This window comes from Meles meles, chromosome 7, assembly GCF_922984935.1.
Source record: "Meles meles chromosome 7, mMelMel3.1 paternal haplotype, whole genome shotgun sequence".
In the NCBI taxonomy this organism is placed as follows: Eukaryota; Metazoa; Chordata; class Mammalia; order Carnivora; family Mustelidae; genus Meles; species Meles meles.
Genome location: NC_060072.1, coordinates 95,913,933 through 95,940,072, shown reverse-complemented (window position 1 = coordinate 95,940,072; position 26,140 = coordinate 95,913,933). Strand labels below are relative to the sequence as shown.

General features: G+C 45.3%; 3 protein-coding genes across 3 annotated transcripts in view; 1 reads left to right on the top strand and 2 right to left on the bottom strand.

Moving 5' to 3' along the window:
• Positions 1-14: 14 nt before the first annotated feature.
• On the bottom strand, positions 15-4,390 carry SUOX (sulfite oxidase). Its single transcript, XM_046011581.1, has 4 exons — positions 4,129-4,390; positions 2,601-2,657; positions 2,158-2,335; positions 15-1,919 (listed from the first exon to the last, which is right to left on the bottom strand). Exons 1-4 carry the CDS (start codon positions 4,215-4,217, stop codon positions 510-512), a joined length of 1,734 nt encoding a protein of 577 aa, XP_045867537.1. The 5' UTR covers positions 4,218-4,390; the 3' UTR covers positions 15-509.
• PMEL (premelanosome protein) overlaps positions 2,614-26,140 on the top strand; it is a 37,787-nt gene continuing 14,260 nt past the window's right edge. Inside the window, exons 1-2 of the mRNA XM_046011580.1 lie at positions 2,614-2,737; positions 5,422-5,474. The gene's annotated coding sequence lies outside the window, so the exon portion shown is untranslated. The remainder of the gene's footprint in view (positions 2,738-5,421; positions 5,475-26,140) is intronic.
• On the bottom strand, positions 6,366-24,929 carry RAB5B (RAB5B, member RAS oncogene family). Its single transcript, XM_046011586.1, has 6 exons — positions 24,838-24,929; positions 11,638-11,900; positions 10,379-10,530; positions 9,993-10,115; positions 9,342-9,435; positions 6,366-9,015 (listed from the first exon to the last, which is right to left on the bottom strand). The coding sequence occupies exons 2-6, from the start codon at positions 11,798-11,800 to the stop codon at positions 8,900-8,902; spliced, it is 648 nt and encodes a 215-aa protein (XP_045867542.1). The 5' UTR covers positions 11,801-11,900; positions 24,838-24,929; the 3' UTR covers positions 6,366-8,899.

Below are 26,140 nucleotides of genomic sequence, written 5' to 3'. Positions count from 1 at the left end.
CATTTCTTCAGTTGTAGACTTAAAACACTTTATTGATGTATTTAGAAAAGTGGAACTTTATAAATGGGTAGGATTTCACCACGATTGCCTCCCTGGCAACCCAGAAAGTGGAAAGTACAAAGTAGAAAGTTGCATATACACTTTTCTTACATGTATCCACATTCTCTGAAAACTCCCAAGAAGAGGAGTAGAATAAAGTGGTGGTATACAATGGCACTGGTGGTCGGGTAGGAAGAGTGCTTGTTTACAGAATTTCCCCCCTTCTAGCCCCAACAGCTCTCAACAAGGGGCACAATAGGAGTTATGTAACAGTGTCAAAGGAGAGCTGGTGCCTGCTTGGAAATGTGCAATGCATGTATCTATGTGTGGTTTAGGAAGGCATAGTATAAGGTTGTGATTCAAAAAGTGATGATGAAAGGGGAGGTTTTTCTGTGGTAATGAGGGAAAAGGATGGTTATGGAAGGGGTTGAGAAAATGATTCTGGGAGTAGGTAATTCCATTTCACCTTTTCATGGGGTGACACGGACATGGACACGGTGCCAGGCATTGCTGAGCACACCTCGCAGGTTCCAGATTGGGGCCACCGTGTCTGGTTGCACATTGTAGCTATCATCTACAGCCTTACAAACAATGTTCAATTCCTTTTTCCTAGCTGGCACAGGCGCTTGCAGCTGCCATAACCTCCAGGCCCAGGCTTTCCGGGGACGCTGTTCCTCTCCATCCAGCTCAGCCACTTGCCAGGTTAGGCCCCCATCCAGAGACACATCCACCCTGACTATAGCCCTCCCACCACCACTCCATGCATAGCCCTTGATAGTCACCTCCCCTGACTGTATGGTCTCCCCATCCTTGGGCTCTGTGATGGCCGACTGGACAGGAAGTTCCTGAATAGATGGAGCTGAGTCAAAATCTACTGTGTCCCAGTCCACAGACGGAGAGAAGCCTTTGTAATCCCGCCGCTGCCAGTGACTATAACTTTCCTCTGGTTCCACGCTCACTTTGCCCAGCCATTTGACATGGCGGGCACCCACCACACCAGGAACCACCACCCGCACAGGGAAGCCATGGTCACGAGGCAGAGGCTCCCCATTCATCTCATATGCCAGCAGGACCTCAGCTTCAGGGTCCATGGCTCGAGCCAGAGGGATGGATGCTCCATACGCAGTCCCTGTGGGGTCTGAGTCCAGTCCCTCAAAGCAGACGTGGGCCTCAGTTTCACAGAGTTGGTGACCAGCCTTGGCTAACACATCACAGAGGCGTGCCCCAGCCCAGCGAGCGGTGCTAATGGCCCCTGCATTCCACTCCAGACCTTTTACTTCTTTGAACTGAGTCATCTCAGAGCGTCGGTTGCCAGCGCACTGAAGAGTGACTGTGACCTCGTGCTTGGGGAACTGGTACAAGTCATCCAGGGATAGGGACAGGGACTGACACCCAGGTGGCCCTACTACATGCAGGCGATAGGTTTCTGGTTCCAGGTTAGGTACAGGCAGATGGTTCCGGGTGAAGAAGATAGGGTTAGGTGTGATATAGTTTTCTGTCAGCAGTTCAGGGGGGGGCTCTGCATTAAAGGGGCGTTGGCTATTGACCTTCAGGGCTGGGTGACGTACAGGATCATCAGCGTAAGGATCAGAGGTCTTCAAGGTGGAGGGTGCTTTGTCTTCAGGGCTCAGCTCCCCAACTTTGTACTGAGCCAGTATCTCACGCACGTGGGCCTGGTCATGAACAGCATAGAGGGCCCAGAAAGGCTCTAAAGGACCACCTGCTGCTAGCATCAGCTTTGATGGTCCCCCTGGGTGTAGATCCACAAATTCTGTAACATCAAATACCTCACAGCCCAGAGTTACCCAGATCCTAGTCTCAAGGCTGCTGTGAGATTTCACTTCCTCTCTGGTGTATATGCGTGGTGACTTCTCAGCTGCCTGCAGGCAGGGCAGGGGTAAGGCACAAAGAAACATAAATAGTAAGAAGGAATCACTCTGGCTCACCCTGACCCAACCCATAAAGTCATGGCCACTGTGAAACAGAGGTAGTAGACTCCATCTTTAGTCTTCAGGAAGACAGTATCACTATGGGCTCTGTGTTAACAGACTGAGTTGTCTGGGGAGCTTACTAGGGCCCCTCTGTTTTGACAGTGAAGTCCCTTCCTTCCCCACTTACCTTGCACCGGTGGTCATGATAGGCCAACACTGCACCGAGGCCTAGCAGAGTCCCCATGACTCTCCATCCCCTAGTGCTGGAGTTAGCACCAGAGAAGGCAAGGCTGGGGCACTGGGGCTGAAGTGAATCATTTGTAGAGCAGGCCCGAATGCAGAGCCTTGAGGGGACTGATTGGAGCCTGGAAGAGAGAGAGGTCTTCTTAGTAGCACAGTTCGGATCATATAGAAGAGAAAGTGCAAATCTGGGGTTTACCAGGTTGGCCATTGGTTCCTTCAGTTGGGACTATTGTTCGCCTATGGATGGGTGGGGCAAATGCATGAGTTATGGCTTTCCCGTCCCTCCCTGGTAGTCACCACCTCAACTATCTTATCTGGTAGTATCATAAAGATACTGCGAATGAGAGATAAGGGCAAGGGGACGAGTTCTAGGATCTGTTGGCCTACCTGCAGGCCTGTCGGAGACATGGGATCACAGCCCTGTGCAGCAGCATTGTGGCAGACCTGTGGGATAAAGATTCCAGGATCAAGAAGGGGATATTAGGGCAACTTGAGGAAATGGGTGGAAAGAAAACACAGATAAGGTAAGCAAGGAACTTCCTGGGCAAATAAGGATACTTTATCATGGTAATGAGGCGAAAGGATGGAAGTATATGTGTGTGTGTGTGTGTGTCCCCAAATTGGTCCTTAGAGAAAACCTAAAGGACTTCAGAGAGACTGTGGAGACAGGCTAGAAGGGAAGGGGGCCAGAGAGAGGAGGGCTGGTCTTCTAGAATCACCTATCTCCCATCCTCCATTCTCTACTTTGTCCACTACAGAGAACAGTGATCCGGGCCAAGGGCCTAAAGGACAGAAGCCAAAATATCTACAGTCCAGTTTGCTGGTTTATTATTTCCAAAGTCGGCAGAGGACAACTGAGGGGCAGATTAACTTAGATAGGGACAAAAAGGTGAAAAAGGTAGTGGTAGCCTAATGAGATGAACAAGCTCAGATTCTGGAGTGGAACTGTTTTGGGTTTGTGAAAGCCTACTGTTAACCAGCCCCATTGCCTGGGCAAGATACCAAGCCTCTCAAAACTGTTGTCTTCATCTATGGAATGAGATGTACCTAGCAGAGTAGCTGTGAGGAGCAAACAGGTAATAACGCTGTCTTTGAAGACCTTTCAGTCCCCTCCTTTCCTCTACCAACTCTAGGGAAAAAGAAAATAGAATCCAGCTGGGAACTGGACCTCAGCCCAGGGTCCCCACCCTTGCCCTGTCTAGGTCATGCCTGTGAACTCAGCAAACTGGGAAGTTAAGGGCCAGGGTGTCAGGGGATGGGGTAGAGAAGTGATTTTTCCACTCTGCCCTGTAGCAGTTCCTTCCTCAGAGCACTGAATAGATCGCAGACTCCAGGAATGCCAAACAGGGAAGAGTGAGAGAAGTCCCAATTGCTGGTGAAATGCTAAAGAAGGGGGCAGACAGGGAAACTGCAAGGGTGACAGGAGCAGGAACAGAGTCTGCATTTTACCCCTGGGCCATGGGATCCTCCCTCTCCCTCCCACCTGCCCTCATGCCAGCAGCACACTTAGAATAACCAGGTTGGAGTGGTGCAAGAAGGGCTGTCTTACAGGTGAACTCGGTCAGCTCAGTGTCCCAGGTTTGGGAGAAGCAACCTTCTGCTCTAAAACAGATGCCACACTCCTTGTCTGGGTGGTGGCCCCTCACTCCCCAGGGGCACTTTAGGTTGGAAGATATATCCAGCTCCAAAGCACAAGCACCCAGTTCCATGCCACTGCCTAGCTGCTGGCACAAGTGTCTCGTAGCAACAACCGCGCCCCTACGAGCAGCTGGGCAGCGGGAGCGGAGGCGGTATAGGCAGTTTTTGTTCAAACCCACGGGCCTCGGAGCACTCCCGGGTCCCAGGACCCCGGCCATCGCCCGCGTTACCAGGCCTTCCTCCACCTCCTCCCTCTCCCAGCTCCCAACCACCTTACCGGGTTCGGTGTCCTCTCGGTCCGCTTGGCGGCTGCTTTACTCGCCTGGCTCCAAACGACTGGGGGCAAAGGGGCGGGGCCAGCACCATGACGTTGGCCCGGAGTGAAGGACCACTTTCGCCTCTCAGCTCGTCCCCCAGCCATTGGCTGGCCGCGGGCCGCCTCCCTGCTGCTGTGCCCGCCTCCTGGAGTCTGAGGCAGGCGGGGCGCCACGAAGGCTCCCGGCTAAGACTGGCTGTTTTCTGTTTCCATCCCCGCTAGACATGGAATGGGACCCTCGCTGTTGTCTGGAACCCGGCAATGGAAGGTGTCGAGGATTCCAAAGGTTAGGCTGAAGGTGGGAAGTTTTGAGATGCTCCCGCCCTGCCCCTACAGCTGAGACACAAGGTGCGTTTACTGAAGAGGCCTTGAAATCCAGCCGCCTTTCTCCCGGCTGTGAGCTCCGCCTCTACCCTGTTTTTGACAAACCTCTGTGTTGCAAGTCCAACAGCCTTGTTTGTCTTTTAGTGAAAACGAGGTCAAGCAGTCAATTCTCTTATATCCAATAATAAAAGCAGAAATGAAGCCTAAACAGTGGTTCAAAGACTTTGAGATCCCTTGGACTTGTTGATTTTCGTCCCCAATTATGGAACCAACATATAGCCATTTTTTCCTTAATTAACTCAATTAAAAAATCATTGGTCATAACGAGAGCAATAACATTTTAACACTCCAAAGTAGGAAGATTATAACAGCTCATAATCTCAGAGTAGAGAGCACTAAGAAGACGTTTGCAATTACCCTTATCGTTTGGTGCAGGACTGAAAACTTACTTTGTTATTGGCTGGCTGTGAACCTGGGGCAAACATACCCACACTGCCCCCTAGAGTTCAGAAGGTTGACCTACAACCTTAAGTGAAGGTTTCATCTTTAATTTTGGAAGATCATTTCCTTTCCCTTTCTGCTCTCCTAAAGTGAACTAGAGCTTTTGCCAGGAATCAAGGAACCTTGGAGGGAGTACTAGGAGACAGAGGGAAAGGGGACTCGACATAGAAAAGGTGATTTTGGCCTAGAGGTTTTTGGAAATAGATTTCCAACTCAGCTGTGTTCAATTAAGTCTTTGGAGCGGTGTGATACCCAACTTACCCTACCAGCCTTGAAAAATAGACTCAGCCCAAGAATACAGAGAAATCAGTTAGGGACTGTCTGAAGCCACAGGATCAGACTTCTCCCTAATAACAGTGTCACCTTGTGTGCCCTATGCATACTTTAACATAATTGACCTTTAAACCTCAAATTTTCTTCATTTTACAGAAGAAGAAACTGAGGCAGAGAGCAGCTAAGAAACTTGATCAAGGCCACAGCTGGTAAGTTGTCAGATGGGACTGCAATGCCAGCTTTGTTTGACACCAGTCCTGTTTCCTGTCCTGCAACCATATCCAATCTTTCTCCTCCACTTAGACTGTGATGGACTGAAGGGCTTCAAGTACAGCAGCAAACAAGATCAGATCTAGGAGAAATTTTCCTGTTGGAGGTAGAAACCACATGATCAATCACGAACACAAATTTAATCATTTCTTTAACCTTCTTTAGGTCATGGACCCCTCTGTGATACCAATAAGGCAATGCACCCTTTCCCTTTAGAAATGCACATAAAACTTGCTTCTTCAAAGGATTCACAAATATGACCTCTCCCTCCCGTCTCATCAGTTGTCTGCCCAGAGATCTCTCCCTCCCCCACCAATATATATCCTATTAAGAGGCCTACAAAAGGGCGCCTGGGTGGCTCAGTGGGTTAAGCCGCTGCTTTCGGCTCAGGTCATGATCTCAGGGTCCTGGGATCGAGTCCCGCATCGGGCTCTCTGCTTAGCAGGGAGCCTGCTTCTCTCTCTCTCTCTCTGCCTGCCTCTCTGTCTACTTGTGATCTCTCTCTGTCAAATAAATAAATAAATAATCTTTAAAAAAAAAAAAAAGAGGCCTACAAAAATAAGCTAGGTCGGATTTGATAAGGTCTCTAGTGACCTGGGAATAGAGTTTCACAGCAATAAAGGGAATATTTTCCAAATTGGGCTATGTCATTATTCACGAAAAGATTAAAGGGAGTAAGGAGATAACCAAGATGTAGGAGAGGGTGTGTTTCTGATTCAATAAAACACTGGATGATGCCTTTTCTTCCAAATTTCTTGTATCAGACAAATAGCCAAAAAAAAAAAAAAAAAAAAGGGATAGCAAAGGGAAAAAAAGAAGCAACACTCCAATACACTTTTCTTTTTTTTTTTTTTCCTTTTTTACTTACATTAAATACATCGGTAAATCAGCAGTCGCATTCTGTTACCACGATTGTTATGTTGGGAGAGGAAGAAAAGGGGAAAAAGGCAAATGCTTTCTTAGAAGAAAAGAAAAGGATACCCCCCCCCCAAAAAAAACTGATCAGAAGAAAAAAAAAATGAAGAGCTGGGAAATAAAAACTAATATCCCCAAGCCCAAGAGAGCTCAAAGGAAAGCAGAGGAGCTAGTAGGAAATAGAAAGAAGGCAGCAGATAGGCCCAGAAGCTAAGGCCAATCCTGTTCCATAGGAGGCTGGGGAGGGGAGAAGAAGCCTGGAGAAAAGGTTTCCCAGCCCCAAGGCAATGAAACACTTCATTCCTGTTCCAGGGGGAAAGATGCAGAGAGAAAAAAACAAAACAAAACAAAACAAAAAACCTTCATTTCTAAGGAATTTAAGAGAGCTATCTTAGTTCTTCCACTTCTAAGGATACACTGGGTGCTTTGGGAGGCTGGTGGGTGCTGGGAAAGGAAAGGGAAAATGTATGTGTGTTTCAGGGCCACGGGAACTAAGGCTGCCCCTGGAAAAGGAAGGGAAATGAGTCCTAAGTGGAAGAACCTAAGCTGGGTCCTTCAGAGTCTCAGCTCCAAGGATTTTCAGCTGCTCTGGGACAGAAGGCAATCTGCAAACCAAAGGGTAGAAAGGTTCCAATCCTAGGTCACTGTGACCTTTCCTATCTTACTTCCCCCAATTTTCTCAAAACTCTGGGCTGGAACAAGAAGGAGTTCAGAGTTCTCTCTTGCCTTGATGACTTCCCAAAGACATCCTAAAATACCTGATGAGGGATGTGAGTGGCTAGAGATTTAGAAAGGACCCATGTCCCCTGGTGATGGGAGACAGCGGTGATGGACCTTCAGTGCCAGTTGTTCCCTATCCACAGGAACAGGTGTTACAGTATGAGGGGGCCACAAGTAGGCCTCTGTGGTATTAGCCCCTAGTGGTATGTGGATTAAACCACTGGCTGGGGGTGGGTATAAGCATAAGGATGGAGGGACTAAACCAAACATACTAACAAAGGGAAAAAGATATAGGGTCTGATAGGAGGTGGAGGACAGAACAAACTGTACAGTGGGAATAAAGATCATACCTATTTACAGGGAAGTAGAAAAGACATGGTATTGGGTGGATCACTGAACATGAACCTTGGGAAAGGACAGAAAACTCCTCCCTCTTGCCTGACCTCTCTTTACTCCCATACCATGGCCTAGGCTATCCTGAGACCGCTCTCCAGTTGCTCAGTTAATTCCCCAGGAAAGGCAAACCTATACTCGAGAGCTAGGTTGGCAAGAATATAGGTTAAGAATCAGAGTTGGAGGAAGCAAGCAGTGAAGACTGGGCTTGAGTAGCTGCCACTGGTCCTGTTCTCTACAGCCCCTCCGAAAACCTCATATATATGCTACCTTGGGTTCCATTTAATTAAAAGGTGAGAGGGCAGGTAAATCAATCAACCCCCCCATAAAACAAGTATCCCAACTGAACTACCACCAATTAAAGTGCAAACTGCAGGGGAATATAGTGGCTGGGGCTGAGGCCATCTAAAGGCCAGAGGGGGGGAAAATGCATATGTATAAATCAGAGGATGGGTATCAGAAACTGGTCCCTCCTCTAATTAGATCACAGCAGAGCCAAAGATGCAGGCAACCAGTGAAGATTCTTTGGAGGACTCTGGGGTCCAGAGTCTCCCCCACTATGGGGGAGGAGCTACCTAAGAGGCTGGGTGAGGGGGAAGTTAGGCCTTGGAACAGTTCCAGAGCCACAGGTGACACTACATCTCCACCTCCTCCATCTCTGCCCAGTTAACTAACACAACTCCTATCCGGTACCCAAGAGCTTGCCTTCCATTTCTCACCTCTACCTAGAAACACCCTCCACAAGGCCAACTCGTGGAGACTGCAGTGTTTTCATATGAGAAACTCCAACCCCCCTCTCCTAAAAAAGGAACTGTTTCCTTACTCCCTCCTGCTCTGAGCCTTACTCTCCCCCCAGGGCTCTTAATGTGACTGAACTGGAAATCTCCTTCCTCAGTTTCTGGGTTCATCACCTTCTCCATCCTGGGGAGAGGAGGAAAAGAGGATCAAGAACAGGGATTGACCAAAAGCAGAAGGGGAGAGGGCAGGAGACAAAAAAATGTTTTCTGAAAAAATGAGGAGGAGGAGGAGGAGGAAAGATAAGTAGGTCACTGTCTTGCACCTATAATAAAAAGTGAAGAAAGTTTGTTTTGGAAGGTAAGTCCGGGGGTTCTGACCCCGAAGCCCCAGAGCAGGGGTAGGAGGCCAGTGGCAACAGCTGCCTGGTGTTGGTTGCTGAAGCGTTAAAAAGTGCCATGACGGAGCTGTCAAGAGGCAGCCCTTGGGAGCCAGGGCTCAGTGTGCTGTTACCGTAGGGGCTGTGTGCTGAGGGGTGGGGATGGAGGTTATTTCTTAACTCTCGTGCTAGCTCCATACTTGTTTGCTGCTAGCCACCCCCTCAGTTGCTACAACACTGGCTCTTGTTCTGCTGGGACTGTTCGTGGAGATCCACACCCCGGCTTCGGCCTGCTGCACCCCCCAGATTCTGGGGTTCACTCTTTGGCAACTTCTTAGCTAGAGATAAAAAGAGAAGGGAAAAAAGTATGGTAGATTTTAGTCATCCCTCCAAAGGACTATGATTGGGGGGGAGATGGGAAAGGGGGAAAAATGGAAGATTAAAAGAATGTTTTGAAGAGGGTAAGGTTCACTTATAAACTATGTTGAAGATGGGGGGGCTAAGGCTGCAGCCAAAGGATTGAGGTCATAACGGAAAGTTAAGATATTTCTATCTTAAAGTTTTCACAAGAGGAAACACGCCCCTCCACCTTTATGACTTGGGTTAGTGATCTTGTCTAGAGGCAAGGGAGAAAGACAAAGACCCCAGGCTGCTCTGACCTTACCTATTGCCAGGAAGAGGTCATTCACGTTCATAGCTGTCTTGGCTGAAGTCTCCATAAACAATAAGCTGTTGTCATCTGCATACGCCTGGGCCTCCTGCAAGGGGTGGATGTACCGGTACTCAGAATGTAGGGTAGGAACAAGTATTGCCTTTCCACTCCCATGTAGCGCCACAGCTAGGCAGTATCCTAGGTTCCCTCCCTTTAACTGCCCCCTGAGCCAGCTGGCCCTGGACCCATATTTTGGTGACAACTCCCTTAAGGATAACTCGTGGTCTAGACAGCTTAATCCAACCAGCAGGTGCCAGGAATCTTAATTATGAGAGAGAATGTAAGTTGGTTGGGGGCTTTTAGGCTGTGACACTTGAATAGTCCCTTTCCTCAAATTCAACTGCTCCCTCTTTCTCATTTTCACATTGGCATCCCCATACCTGGTACTTCCCTACCCCTCTGCTCTGGAATTTTCTTCTGTCTCCTCTAAAATCTCCTGGCTGTCATTAGGGTCACAGTGTTGCTGTATTTAACTTGGTGTGGAACTGGGAAATGAGATGATAAATGTCCTCAGATGAGGTTTTCAGAGAGGGCAGGTTTATGGAAAAAAAGTCCCAAGCATAGAGGGAGCGTGTTACAGAGGGATTCTCCAGGCCATCTTACTTCATATTCCACCATGCGCTTATTCGCCAGGTCAGCTTTGTTCCCCGCCAGGGCAATAACGATGCTAGGACTGGCCTGTCGCTGTAGTTCCTTTACCCATGTCTTCGCTCGGGCGAAGGTTTCCTGGAAAAACATGAGGAAGAGAAGGGTAGGCTGGAAAGACTGCCAATCCAGGTCCAACATCTTCAAAACCCAGTCTCAAAACTCACCTCTCCTAGACAGCTTTCCCTCACTGAAACCACTTGTGTCTGATACTTCATTACCTCAGTCTCACCAGCACTTGGAAGTATAATTTATATTTTTATTTTGCTAAGACCTGGTTTTCTTTTCCCCACCTAATTTAATTCCTATAAATAAAAACAGGAGAATCTTCTCAGCCCACTTACCTGATTAGTAATGTCATAAACCACAATGGCAGCTTGGGCACCTCTGTAGTACATGGGGGCCAAGCTATGGTATCGTTCCTGCCCAGCTGTGTCCCAGATCTCAAACTTGACTGTTGTGTCATCTAGACAAACAGACTGGGTAAGGAAGGCAGCTATGGATGAGAGAATGGAGGGGAAGAAGTTGTAAGTTGGAGGATCAATGGGAAAATCCCAGCCCCCTTCACAATATCTCCATTCTCTGTCTAAGACCAGTCACCACCCAGGTCACTGAGCTAAGGAAAAGGTTTTACATTCCCCTCCTTGTGTACAGGTCCTAGAGCCAGGATTAAGACTGCCTGCGGCTAAGACCTTCCTGCCAGAAGGTTTGCTACCTAAGGAATGAAGGCACACAAAGTATGAAGATTAGAGGGAAGAACTGACACTTAATACCAGTCATCTCGCATCTAACCAAAAGAGAGGAATAAGAGATGATGACAGAAAATAGGCTTCAGGTAAAGGTCACATCAATAATTAGAAGACTTTACAACCTGATGGCAGATCCCACAGTTATCAATATTATTTGGCTGTTACTTTTTTATATAATCTTCTGCTGGTCCAAGGACACCATATTTCCAAGGTGACTAGTAAAAGTGGGGAAGGAGTTAGCATGGGAGTTCTCATAAAAGATCTTTTACTGAATTAGGGCCCTATTTTGGGGGTAGCAGAAGGTAGTAAAGATGGGAAAGGCAGATGCCTTTTATCTTTTGTATTTAGTTCCAGCCTCTCTTTTAACAGGTATGTATATCAGAATCATCTAAGGAGCTTTTCCCAACATATGTCTATACCTCCACCAACTTCACTCTATTTCCAATACTAATCAGTAGATCTAGAGTAGGGCCCAAGCATGTCAGGATGAAAATGTTCTCCAAGCGATTCTGATACACATTTTTTATTATGAATCACTGTTTCAAACGAATCCTGCTCAAGGTGACACTCAGCTGAACTTCAAATGACTTAAGAAAAAAGTGGGAAGATGACAAACTGAGATGTAAAAAATGAGTGATTTTCTAGGTGTGCAATCAACCTTTGTAATTTTTTTTCTAAGAAACAAGGGGCAAACATATACCTTCTTTTTGGCATTATAGAGGTTTTTTTGTTTTTGTTTTTTTTCCCTGTTTTATAAAGGATTTCCATTCCAAGCAGCTAAAAAGGCCAGCTCCATAGTCAGGTCTCTACATCTCCCTTCAACATTGACCCTGTTCTTTCCCTGAGGTACTCACCTCCAATGGTGCTCTCTTGGTACTCATGGAACTGCCCTTTGACAAAACGTAAAACCAGGCTAGACTTCCCCACTGCAGATTCACCCAGCAGGACCAATTTGAACTGGCATATTTTGCTGGCCTGGGGTTGCCCATTGGGCCTGGCTGTGCTTCTGCTAGTCATGGCTAGATTATGAGAATGGGAAAGGGTGGAGGGAGGGGGATGCCACAAAGCGGCAAAGGGGGGAGGGGGAAAGGGGAGGGGACTTCAGGCTTCAGCAGTCCTGCAAGAAAAAAGTGGGTAAAATTTAAACACAAGGACATTGCAGCTGCAACCAATTTTAGAAAAAAGATAAATCTCTTCATTTCTTTGCTCTTATGAGGACTTAACAATTAAAATCATTCACCATTAAAAGGTTATCCCACAGAGAAGGTCCCAGGCAGCTGACACTCAGTGGTAATAATGGGGAGCAATAAAATAAGAATTGCACCTAGGGGTGCCTGGGTGTCTCAGTCGGTTAAGCATCTGTCTTCGGCTCAGGTCACAATACCAGGGTGCTGGGATCAGACCCTGTGGCAGGCTCCCTGCTCAGATTCTCTCTCTCTCAATAAATAAATAAAATCTTAAAAAACAAAACAATTGCATCTGAAGTGGAGTTTGCCATACTACATAATTCTCATTTGCCAAGGGAGCTGATATGGAGAGACTAAAAACTGTGTGAAATATGTTTATTTCCTATTAATTCCCCACCAGGTCTTCATTTTTTTTTTTTTCCTTAAAGATTTATTTACTTGAGAGAGAAAGAACACAAGTGGGAGGAGGGGAGTAAGTCTGGAGCAGGACACAGGGGTCGATCCCATGACCCATGAGATCATGAACTGAGCTGAAACCAAGAGCCAGATGCTCACCCCGGGTCTTCAAAAAACAGCAAACCGATCAACTTTTGAGACTTCTTATTTCCTTTTTCAGGGGGGAGAGGGACAGAGGAGGAAGAAGAGAGAATCTTAAGCAGGCTCCAAGCCCAGCATGGAGCATGAAGAGGGCTCCATCTCCCAACCCTGAGGTCATGACCCGAGCTGAAATCAAGAGTGAGATGCTTAACTGACTGAGCCACCCAGGCACCCCCCCAAATTCACTGTGTGCCCTAGATCCCCGGTATCCTGGTATTGGCCTTCCCCCCGCTACTGGCTCCCATCTTTTTTCTAGCTTTTTTTTTTTTTTAAAGATTTTATTTATTTGACAGAGATCACAAGTAGGCAGAAAGGCAGGCAGAGAGAGGAGGAAGCAGTCTCCGTGCTGAGCAGAGAGCCCGACACAGGGCTCGATCCCAGGACCCTGAGATCATGACCTGAGCCGAAGGCAGAGGCTTTAACCCACTGAGCCACCCAGGCACCCCTTTTTTCTAGCTTTCAATGAAAGATTTACTCTAGGGGTGTGGGATGAGTCACCCTCCCTAAGAGCAGAGGGGTTCCTTCTGGTTCCATATCCTTCATACAAACCAGTAATCCTCTTGACATTTCTGAAACTCTAACCAGGGTCCATTTGCCAGAAGACAGACATCCAACAGACCACATTCAGCATCAACTCTTTCACTTTGCTCCTGCCACCTCTCCAAGTCTGAGAATGTATCAAATTGAAAAATCCGTTGGCCTCACCTACTCTCAATTTGCAGCTGTCTTCCTGGTGCCTAGGGATTAGATAACCCTCCACATTAAATGGGCCTAACATTGCAGGCCTCCATATTAGAGGCAAAGAAAGAGGGTGTACCTTCTAAACACACACAGGAGTCTCCAGAGGATGATATAGGGATAAGTTTTTTCTTTCTTTTTTAAAAAAATATTTTATTTATTTATTTTAGAGGTGGAGGCGGGGTTTGGATGGGCAGAGGGAAAGGGAGAGAGAATCCTAAGCAGACTCTGCGCTGAGTGCAGAGGTGGACATGGGGCTTGATCCCAGGACCCTGAAATCACAACTGGAGCCAAAATCAAAACTCAGATGCCTAACCAACTGAGCCACCCAGACAGATGCCCCATAAGGGTAAATTTTCAAGCAATAAACATCTGATGAAAATAAACTGAACTTCTTTACCTTTACCTTTCAAGAGACTTGGAAAGCTGGCAGTGGAGGAAGAGACAGAGAGAGGTTGAGACTTTGAGAGTCTAATCATACGAACCTGAAAATTTATTTCATCATTCTGACTCTGAGGGTAAGGGAACTATGAGATTCAAAGGAGTGAGCATGATCAGCGCATACAAAACCTCTGTCTAAAACCTAAGCTTTGCTTGGGTTATACTTTGTTCAAATTAATCTTTTCTTTCTCCAAGGTTGATTATAGTAACAATCTACAATTCTAGTAAAGCTAGGAAAGATAGTAAAGACAGAAAAACAGAAATATCATACAGGAGCCAGTGCAGAGGAACAAGGACTGTGAAGTCCAATTCCCTGGATTTATTTTACAGTTCTGCTTACTAGCTGTGAAGCTTTGGGCAAGTTACTAAATCTATTTGTGCATTCATTGCATCTCTAAATAATAGAAATAAGTTAAGTATAAGTATTTGGCAAGAGTTCAATGACTATTAAGCTACTGAATCATTATTAATAACATCAAGAAATTTCAGAGCCTTGCCTTCCACCTTTATAAAATGGAAAAAATACCTACCTCATAGAGTAGCAGTGAAGATTAAGGAAAAGATGTGTTTAGCATAGTGTTAAAGAAATAAGTATTGTTAGTTGGTGACCCTGATTCACAGAAAAGATCAACTTAATATACTAAAAATATATCTTAATATTAATTTTAACTAATGTATTCCTAAAAAGCAGGCTTGATAAGAAGTAGAGAAAAAACAAAAGTGTAAAGAGGAAGTACATGGTGGAATGAGAGAGAAGCAAGACCTCAGAAAAGTCCCAAAGTAAACTTGATTAAGACAGAGGAATGTAAGAAATTACTGATTCTACTAGGTATTTTATATTCCTCAGGCCAGTAAGTCCTAAGAACCCAGAAATACACAGGCTATTTTCTGAAGTTTTCGGTGATTTCTGATGAAATGATAAAAAATAGAGATGATATAGCAAATTTTTCATAAAGCTAAATTTATTTAAGAAAAAAAAAAATTTAGGGGCGCCTGGGTGGCTCAGCGGGTTAAAGCCTCTGCCTTCGGCTCAGGTCATGATCCCAGGGTCCTGGAATCGAGCCCCGCATCGGGCTCTCTGCTCCGCAGGGAGCCTGCTTCCTTCTCTCTCTCTACCTGCCTCTCTGCCTAGTTGTGATTTCTGTCAAATAAATAAAATATTTAAAAAAAAATAATTTAAGTAGGCTCCACATCCAGCATGGAGCCAACACAGGGCTTTGAACCCAGGACACTGAGATCAACACCTAAGTTGAGATCAAGAGTTGGACACTCAGATGCCCCTAAATTTATCTAATTTAAAAGAATATTCTTTATAATAAGATTTCTAACTTCTTACTTTTTTTTTTTAAGATTTCATTTATTTGTCAGAGAGACAGAGAACACAAGCAGGGGGAGCAGCAAGTAGAGAGAAGCAGGCTCCCTGCTGAGCAAGAAGCCCCATGTGGGACTCCATCCCAGGACCCTGGGATCATGACCTGAGCTGAAGACCAATGCTTAACAGACTGAGCCACCCAGGCGTCCCTAACTTCTTACTTACTTAGTATTAATTCTCAAAGGGAAATATATATATTATATGGAAAAATCTCTAAGACCTATTTTTAAAAAGATGTAGAAGGGCCAGCACCTGGATGGCTCAGTTGGTTAAGTGCCTGACTCTTGGTTTTGGCTGGGTTGTTGATCTTGGGGTAGTGGGATCGAGCCCTGTGTTGGGCTACCAACTCAGAGTGGAGCCTGCTTGAGATTCTCTCCCTCTCAAATAAATAAATAAATCTTAAAAAAAAAAAAAAAAGATTGTAGAACAAAACATATGGTTAGCTCCTATTTCTATAAAACAAAAAATTCTGCATAGAAAACATATAGAAGGATCCATACTCATCTGTTAACAGTGGTTACCTCTGAGAAGAGTGGGACGGAAAAGGGTAGTAAGTGAAGGACTCAGTTTTTTTCGTTCTACACAATTTTTATTTATTTATTCATTTAAGATTTTATTTATTTGAGAGAGGGAGAACATGGGTTGGCAGTTGGGGGGAGAGGGGTGGAGGTGGTCAGAGGGAGAAGCAGATTCCCAGCTGAGCAGGGAGCCCAATGTGGGACTTGATTCTGGGACTCCAGGATCATGACCTGAGCCGAAGGCAGTCCCTTAACGGAGCCACCTAAGGTGCCCCTACACAAATTTTTTTTTTTTAGAACAGTAAATACGCATTTTTAATTTTTTTTAGGAAATGTATTTAAAAGCTTTCTAAATAATTTTTAATGCTTTAAAAAATAATGGTGTTGATAGGCAGTAGTAAGCTTTCTAAATACCCATATATTATGGGAAAGCAAAAACTCTCAAATTTAAATTAGCTGGTCCATGGGCACCTGGGTAGCTCAGTTGGTTAAACCTCTGCCTTTGGCTCAGGTTGTGGTCCCAAGGTTTTGGTTCTGAGCCTGTGTCTGGCTTCCTGCTCAGCAGGGAGTCTGCTTCTCCCTTCGCCCCTCCCTGGCTCATGTTTTCTCTCTCTCTCTCCCCACCTCTCTCAAATAAATAAATAAAAAATCTTAAAAAAAAAATTAGGGCACTTGGGTGGCTCAGTCAGTTAAGTGTCTGCCTTCAGCTCAAGTCATGATACCAGGGTTCTGGGATTGAGCAGGAAGCCTGCTTCTCCCTGTCCCCACTGCTCCTGCTCTCTCTCACTATCTCTCAAATAAATTAATAAAATCTTTATTTTTTAAAAGGTTTCATTTATTTAAATTTGTGAGAGGGGGGAGCGTGAGCAAGAGTGGGCAGGGGCAGAGGAAGAAGCAGACTCCCCACTGAATGGGGAGCCCAACACAGGTTGGATCCTACAAAGCTGAGATCATAGCCTGAGCTGAAATCAAGAGTGGGAAGCTTAACCAAATGAGCCACCAAGGTGCCCCCCAACTTAATTATTTCCTAACCACTAGTTAAAGTTCTTTAGCTTTCATTCTCAAACTGTGGGACCAGATCCCTGGACCCTGAGATCACAACCTGAACTAAAGGCAGAGACACTCAAGGGACTGAGCCACCCAGGTGCCCTAAATAAAACCTTAAACAAAAAAATAAATTAGTTGGCCCACAAAATCCTAAATTCTGGGAATCAGTACTGCAAGAATCAGTTAAATAGGTTATTTTATTTATTTATTTATTTAGATTTATTTATTTGAGAGAGAGAGCATGTGGGTGCACACATGGGAGCAGGGGAGGGGCAAGGGGAGAGAGAGAGAATCTCAAGCAGACTCCCAACACAGGCCCGATCCTACAAAGCTGAGATCACAACCTGAGCTGAAATCAAGAGTGGGAAGCTTAACTGAGCCACTCAGGCACCCCTTAATTAGGTTCTTAACCTCCAGTCACACAGTTCTTTAGCTCTTTTCATTCTCAAACTGTGAACTGTAAACCAACAGTGACCTTGAAATCACTTGGTGGATCTTATTTGGGGGAAAAAAAAAGAAACAGAATAAAAAATAAAAGTCTACTGCAAATAATAATAATCACTTTGTGAAAATGTTTCACTTTATGTACACACTGAATTATGATATGAAATGTTTTGAGTCATGATAAAAAAAAAGTTTAAAAAACACTGCTTTGGAGGGATCTGACAATGAAAGGTGGGTTAATAAGGATGGGGAAAAGTCTAGTTTTAGGGTAGCGTATAGCCTATGGTTACTATTACAGCATTTCTAGATGAAATTAAGCTGAGGGCTGAATATAGCTCTCCAGGGGTCAGAGGATTCTCCAACCCTGCTACTAAAGTTATGATGCAATTATGAAAACGGGAAGCCAAACTAGACAGGGGCAGTCCTGTGTGGTGTTGGGAAGGGCTTTGGAATCAAGCAAGGTTGAGTTTTATTCTCTGCTTTGTCGGTTTTAAGCCACTGTGATCTTAGGCTCCTTACTCCCTTTGCCTTCCTGCTTCTTTATCTGTAAGGATCTTTGTGGAGGGAGGGGAGTAAGAAAAAGTAGCAAAGAACAGAACTGAATTCAATTCCAAAGTTCTGAGTACATTTAGGTAATTTATTTCTCTTAGAGTGTCTCAGAATCTGTGAGGAATTATTATCATTATTTTTTAAGATTTTATTTATTTATTTGACAGAGAGATCACAAGTAGGCAGAGAGGCAGGCAGAGAGAGAGAGAAGCAGGCTCTCTGCTCAGCAGGAGGCTGGATCCCAAGACCCTGAGATCATGACCTAGGCCAAAGGCAGAGCCTTAACCCACTGAGCCACCCAGGGGCCCCGAGGAATTATTTTTTAAAACATATTTATGTGGCACTTCCTATACACTGTTTCATAACAAAAGATAGGCCATCATAATGCTACATTTTAGAAAACAGATGACCCCAGAGAGGGGAAGAAAACTATAGATGATAAACTGATCAAGTTTCCTTTGGGTGACATTTATATGCTATACTCTAAGACACAACTGGAAAAGTTACTAGATTCTTTGATTTAATCACTCACTTTTTTCTTTTTTTTTTTTTGTTTTAAAAGTAAGCTCTACATCCAGGGTGGGCCTTTAGCTCACAACTCCAGAGATCGAGACTCATATGCTCTACCCACTGAACCAGCCAGGCACCCCAATTATTTGCTCATATTTTCACCCATTTCAAATCATGTGATCCAAGGGGCAGAACACTAAGCCTCAATGTTACTACTTTACAATAAGAAAACATGGGAATTAGCATGGACTGAATTCTCATAGGCAGACATATGACTCTAGGCCTGGGAAAACAGGAGGGAGTACAGGAAATGTGGAGATAGGAAATAATCACAGACACATTCACGTTGCAAAATCTGTCACCCCCTCCAGGCAGTAAATTAAGCCAGAGCCCAGACACAATCCGCAAACTTTCTTGCTACCAAGCAACCTTGGGTTGTCACAGATTAGGAATTATTAGAAAAAACTACTTCCTACCCCAATGTGTCACCTCAATAATGTCTTACCTCCCCTGTTCACAGTAATTGATAGGCTGCCTATCACTGTGCCTTGATCTTTAATCCCAACGTGTATATAGGGTATCATGTTTTTATGCAATAGCCAGGTTCTCAAAAGATCAGGGGTATACATAAGATTCAAATGATTTGGGGCACCTGGGTGGCTCAGCTGTTAAGTGTCTGCCTTGGCTCAGTTCGTGATTCCAGGGTCCTGGGATCGAGCCCCACATCGTGCTCCCTGCCTGCTTCTCCCTCTCCTTCTGCCTGCTGTTCCCCCTACTTGTTCTCACTCTCTGTCAAATAAATAAATAAAATCTTAAAAAAAAAAAAATTCAAATGAGTTCTAGTGATTTTTTTTTTTTTTTTTTGCTAAGAGTTGACAATAGGCATCCATTCAAAGACAAAAAATAAACCACAGCCACCTGGCCAAGTGGTGTGATGATTACCTTCAAACTTGAGGCAAAAAAAAAAAGGGAGGACAAGGAAGTTATTCTTCCCTTCAACACTTTCAGTTTGTAAGAGGGAAAAAAAAAATCAGATTTAACTTCCCTTAGAAGTGTAGCTCCACAAAAATGGTTTATCCAATGACCATTAACAAGGCAGAATCCTCCCCATTGAGGGCTGACAATGGCATCAGCCCACCAGGGAGGGGCAAGGTGGAGGATGAAGGGGCAAGTTCTTTATTGCAGACAGCACCTCTAGCAGCTCAGGAAAGAATGAACAGGAAAGGCTTCTTTCTTAGCTTGCTGGTCCCAGCTACAGCAAAACTATTCTTCAGGCCCCCTTCCACTTGGCATCTTTGAGGCTCTATGCCAACCACATTATGAAGACTTTAGAAGTCTATTACCTACTAACAGAGACTAACTTCCAGATATATAGGCACTGGAGTCTAGCCCACACCCAAATGTCAGCCCCATAAGGTCAGTTTCCCAGATAAGAGGCGGTCTAGAGATCTAGTCCAGTCTCTGTATTTTACATGTAAGGAAACTGAGGAACATAATATTAATCAACTTGCCAAGTATTACCACATAGACAGCTATTACAAATAATATTCATCAACTTGGGGCACCTGGTAGCTTAGTCGGTTAAACACCTGCCTTTCGCTCAGGTCATGAGTTCCGCATTGGACTCCCAGCTCCTCTGGAAGCCTGCTTCTCCCTCTGCCTCTGTCTCTCATGAATAAACAAATAAAACCTTTTAAAAAACATTAATCAACTTGCCAGGTGTTATCATACAGACAACTAAACCTTTTAGCAAGTACTCCTAGTCATGTACTCTTGCTAGTAATAATGTATCACTATACCTTTTAAGGAAGGCAGAAGATGCTAACTCTGAACTGAGCTCTGGAGAGGATGCCAGGACCCTGTCTGGTTCCTAACCAGAGTTTAGACTGGTTAGTTTCTGCCTCTATTCAGTTTAGGTTAAGTACTTCCTTTGGGATTAAAAACAAGGTAGACTTTCCCTGAGAACCAGAATCCAGTTCCATATTCTTCTAATAGAAGAACTCACACTATGCCTCTCTAGAAGGTCTTGACCAACCCTGCCAGGATAGTTGAAATGGAAATAATTTAATGGAAGATGATAGGGAAAGAGTGGTAATTTTTACAGGAGTCTGTGGACCTTGGGACTAATCTAAAAGCTTTACCGATTAGGGAAGGCAGGACAAAAGCCAGTAAATACCTTCAACTCTCAACTTTGTTTAGACCCCCAAACACTAAAATCTTGAACTAAGAGTTCTACTACTTGGCTCAGCTCTTTTACTGTGTTGATTCAAGATTAACTAATGAGTTGCAGTCTTAAATGAGAGAGTCCTTCCACTTCTTCCTACTCTCTCCCTTATATTTCCACAAGAGGTAAAAAGCATGCTTATCTCTTATCAGCACGGTAGTACAAGCTCTTTATTATTGACCTAGAAAAGATAGGAATGCCCTTCCTTACTTTTTCTGCCTAGTAAACTCCTAATTTATCTTTTAAGGCCAAGCTCAAATGTCACCTTCTCTGTAAAATTGCATAATTACCCTATCACCCCAGCAGAATTCTTCACTGCTTCCTCTAGGGTCCTACAGTATTAAGATGATACTTCTATCAGAGCCCTTATATTACATGAGTTAATTGTGTGTGTCTGTTCTGCTGAACTATGAACTTCTCAAGAAATGTAACTATTTTTTCTATGTCATTTTGACTCTCCAGAGCACAGCACAATGTCTGGTCCCTAGTAGGTGTTCATTAAATGTTCCCTAAATTAATTAAGGCTAAAGCAGTCCTACTTCCCTCCTTCATCTATTCCTCCCCTGTGTCATCTGGATAGTTTCTTACTCAGTTCCATTTGGGAATGTTTTTAATAGTCCTCAGAAAACCAATTCTCTCCCTGGCCTCTTTGTGATCTCCCTTGGATGCAGGGCCCTCTTGGGACCCAGCCCACAAAGTACTGTTGCAACTCACATGGGCTAACTGCTTTTCCTGTCACCCGTTACTATGCTCAGATGGCCTAATCACACCCAACATGCAGCCCTCCCACCCTAAGACTGAAGCAACTGTGGCTTAAAACAAAGTTCCCTGAGTTTTCAGCTAATGTTAATTGTTGAAAAACTTTAGGTCATTATCTCTATTAATTCCTGAGCTTGAGAAACACAAGTTAAAAAAACCCAAAACCATGAGAACTAGAGGACATTCTGAAAAGGTACCCACTGCCCCTAAACCACAGCCACAATCTGACCCAGAAATCTGCAAACACTTTGTTCACCTGGTTGGCTCCTTACTTAGCTCAGTTACTGTTCAATGACTAAATCTTTCCTACAACACTCTTGGGAAGTGGGAGCGTATTGTGTAGGGTTTTAAGTTATTCTTCCTCCTAGAGGGCTGTTGCATTTCCTTATTTTAAGTTCATTCTCTAACACTTTGGTTTCCAATCTGAAATGCTTTAAGATCAGGGAGCAGCTGTACCCTTCCTTGCTTCTCCTACCCTATGTCTCCTCAGAAGTCAAATTTGTATCAATGCATACAAACAAGCAAACTACAGAAAAGCAATCCTTACTCCTGGGCAAACTAGGAGTTACAAGGTATGACTTGTAGTCAAGTATGACTTGAAGAATAATGAGAAAGCCCTCTTCTCCAAATACAGGTTTTAACTCTACATCTGCGTAAGACTGTTTCTTGGGGGGCGCCTGGGTGGCTCAGTGGTTTAAGCTGCTGCCTTCGGCTCGGGTCATGATCTCAGGGTCCTGGGATCGAGTCCCGCATCGGGCTCTCTGCTCGGCAGGGAGCCTGCTTCCCTCTCACTCTCTCTGTCTGCCTATCTGCCTACTTACGATCTCTGTCAAATAAATAAATAGAATCTTTAAAAAAAAAAAAAAAAAGACTGTTTCTTGAAGTCAGGCTTTGATTAAAAGGAAGGCTGAGGGGCACCTGGGTGGTTCAGCATTTTTTTTTTTTTTTTTTTAAGATTTTATTTATTTGACAGAGGTAAAGAGCACAAGTAGGCAGAGCGGCAGGCAGAGGGAGAGGGAGAAGCACGTTCTCCGAAGAGCAGGGAGCCCGATGCAGGACTTGATTCCAGGACCTTGGGATCATGACCTGAGCCGAAGGCAGCCTCTTAACCGACTGGGCCACCCAGGTGCCCAAGCAACTGACTCTTGATCTCAGCTCAGGTCTTGATGTCAGGTCATTGAGTTCTACCCTGCTGGGCATGGATCCTACTTAATAAAAAAAAATTTAAAAAAAAAAAAAAAAAAAAAAGGAAGGCGGAAAAGCAAAAAAAAAGTAAAGAAGAAAGGGACAGGTATACAAGAATGTAGAAAATGGCAAAACCTATAGAGACGATTAACACACACACACAATTTTCTCTGGGACTGGCTTTGCAGAAGGAAAATAAAAACCCCTTGAAGTACATAAAGTTTCTGAGGGCACTTTACAAAGGCTGGGCAAACTAGAGGCTTCTAAAGCCAGTAAGGACAAATTTAATTAATAAGGTGGCAGAATGAAATGTCCCAACTGTACTGAGGTGTAGAGGAAAATGATTTCAAATCCAGAGAAACTTGAGAGTTTTCTCACACCGCTACAGAAAGACAAATCCAGAGGCCCTTTAGGAGAACCATCATCATCTTTTAGGTTAATGAAAGGTCAGTGATATAATCTGAACATGCAGAGACCATGAACCAGAAGATAGAGGTCTCAAATTCCTCACATTAGCAGAGATCCAATAATTCTCCCAAACAAATGATTCACCTAATCTTCCTTTCCTGCCCATAAAAGAGAAAAAAGTATTGGCCATCTATTTGGGCATTTCCTAGGATGTCCAGTGCATAGGTCGGGGCAGAAAGCATTCCATATTAAGTTTTAAGAAGGTGAGGGATAACCTAGAGTATACCTCTCTGCTTGCTGATTTTGATAGAAGGAAGACAAAATGAGCAGTGAAAGGAGCACGATAAATAATAGAGCATCATTCCAGAAGGGAAAATTGGAAAGAATGAGAAACCAGAGTTTGGTGAGAACGTGAAAACAGAATTGCCTTTGGTGGCACATCCCCTAAAGCAAAGTGAGATTAGTCTGATCTGTCTCTAGTCGCTGAACTTTCTGGATGAAATGAGGGAGGAATATGTGGGAAGGTTTACACTTTTCACAGTTCTGTACAGTCTGAATATTTAAAAATATGTACATATTACCTTTGTAATTAAGAAGAAATGTAGTTATAAAACACGTTTGTATAAAAAGGTAAAAGGAGGAAGTATAATAAGGGAAAATCCAATAAGCTTCAATCTATGGGGGACTAAAGAGGTCAGCAGATCATTAAAAATATATGAGGGAGGGGGGACTCCTGTGCCTTAGTCATCCATCTTCTTTTTCTCTACTCACCCCCTTCCTCAAATGCCTTACTGTTGAGGCATTTGATTCAACTTCCTAACAGCACAGAAACCTGGGCTCCTGAAGAAGTACACAAAGAACAGGGGGTGATGCCAACCTTCTAGAATGGAATTTCTCACTCTTCCTCAAATCCCTTCCTCAGTGATATCACCTCTCATTTCCAGGCTTGGTTCCACCTAACCATTACCTGCCTGGGAAATACCCAAGTCTAAGTTCCACAAAAGTTTCACCAACTGTGGTCAGAAGATCTCATCGTGGCTGGGGATCTCTAATCCCCTTTCAAGTGTGGATAATAAAATCAGAGATACAGTATCCACCATAGACCAGATTATTAAGTGAGAAAGAAACAAACACCCCCCCAAATCCAACTTCTTAGCTCTTTCACAGGACTGCACCCAAACCCAGCTGAGGCTGCTAACAAGAAACAGAGAGACTGCACCATAAACCATTTCATGCCAAGGGTAAGTGCAGGGGCTGAGTTTGGAACATTCAACAGTCACAGAAAAAAAAAATTTTTTAAACTTTTGTCATCACTAGCTACCCCGGGAGTACCCAAAAACTTCAGGTTACCACATCTCAATACTAAAAGAACAAAAGAGTGGGTCCTCCAAGACCCAGATCCTCTGGCCCACCCTTGAGCATTCCCAGAAGCTCCCGTAACTGACACCAGGCCCTGCTGCCACTTCTCCAACTAACTAGTCTTCTAGATTAGTAAAGCTTTCCTCTTTTGCCTCCATTCTCACTCAATGGACCCAAATCGCTCTCGGCTCAACTCAGGGGCACCCTAGTTATTTTTATAACTGTCACTTTCCCCGAAGAAAATGCCCCTTACCCAACTAGGAAGCCTTCTCAGGCCCTTCCAATTAGACATTTCGAGAGCCCCAGCCCCGGCTACCCTCGCAGCCCGGGGGTCAGGTTTGACCCCTCCTCACCTCCCGGCAAATGGCCTTACCTCACTCGTGGCCCCGTCCCTTTCCCCCAGCTCCTCCCTCTTCAACGCTGCTTAATGAGGCCTGCCCCTGCATTCCCACAGCCCGGGGCCTCCCGCGCCAGCCCCTGGCTCGCCAACACAGCCCGGCCGCCTCCTGGGCCTCACCAACTTTGGGCTCCCCGCCTGCCCGACCCCCTCCTCAGCGCCCCCATTGGGCCTGCCGGGGCCCGGCCCCTGCTGCCCTCTCCAGTGGGCTACTCTGACCCCTTGCTGAGGCCCAGATCCGCCTCTGCTCTCAGGCCAGGCTGCTCTCCTCTCCCGGGCTCCTCCGCCCCTGCCCTTGTGGGCTCCATCAGCCCGGTACCTGGGGCTCCGTCTCCCCCGTCGGGCCGAAGCCTGTGTCGAACAGACAAACAGCTGCAGCTCAACCAAACCCTCCTGCCCCTCCTCCTCCTCCTCGTCCTGGGGCGGGGGCCCCAGCCAATAGCACGATTACCCGCCTACCATCAAGGGTGGGCGATGTGTGCACTAATCCGCCAATCCTCTGGAGAAAGGCGGGCCTCTTCCGGCGCGGTCACCAACCAGTACGAGCGAGGGACTGGATAGGCGGGGCCCCAGACCAATATAGAGAAGAAACTCTGAAGATGGACGAGGTGAGGAGCCATTAAAGAGCGAGCTTTCTGAGACAGGGGGCGGTGCACTGGTGACAGGCGTACATATTAACCAATAATATCTCGACAACCTCATGACCCCGCCTTTTGACTCATAAACATCTAATCAGGCGAGTGATGGAGGCGGGTCCAAGTGAAGCTTTAACCAGTACTGGGAAGATTCGGAACTTGAATGGCAGGCAAGGCGGGGTTGAAAGAAGCCTTAGGAAGGCCGCTGGGGACCTTCGCCCCTCCCCCCGGATTTGGCGGGGCTGACCCTGGCGCCCCGCCTTCTATGACAAATTGGCGGTGTAAAAAGAAACATCTCACCAAAGGACCCAGAGCCTGGGAGTTTAAGTGGCACTCTCGTCGATGCGGCCTCCTTTTTGTGGGACCTCAAAGGACAGGAGTTTTTGGGGTGGCCGGTGCGGCGGTCTGAGATGTTTTTCGGTGGGGTTGAGACGGAGGCAACTCCAATAAGTGGTAGCTTGGGGAGACTTTTTTAGCACCCTCCATAATAATTTTTCATACATACAATTGATATATTCTGAGTCGTATGTAAATGTGGTTAAAGTATCTTTAGAAAACTGTGATGTACAACAAAAAAGAAAAACGACAAGCTTACCGGGAAGTTCAGTGTTCAGGCGAATTCCCATGGAGCCCACTACGAAACCCGTTGCTGCTCCTAAGGCCCTCCTAAGTCTCTGAAATTTTGGAATTGCCACCTTGTATATGTATATGTATGTGGGGGGGGTGTGGGTGTGGGTGTGTGTGTGTGTGTGTTTGTTTTCAGGGGATGATTCAGGTTTGTGGGGAAAGTGAAGTAGGTTTGTTACCCCAGCAATAAAATGGGGACAACAATTCCCATTCTGCCCACTTTCAGCACTATCCCAATTGCATAAAAGAGGCCAAACTGGGTTGAGGTGGGTAGCCCTGCACAGAGAAATTAGTGAAAGGGGAGCTCTGAAACCAGCTATCACATACACACATTCATCTTCTCTCTCTCACATCATTCTT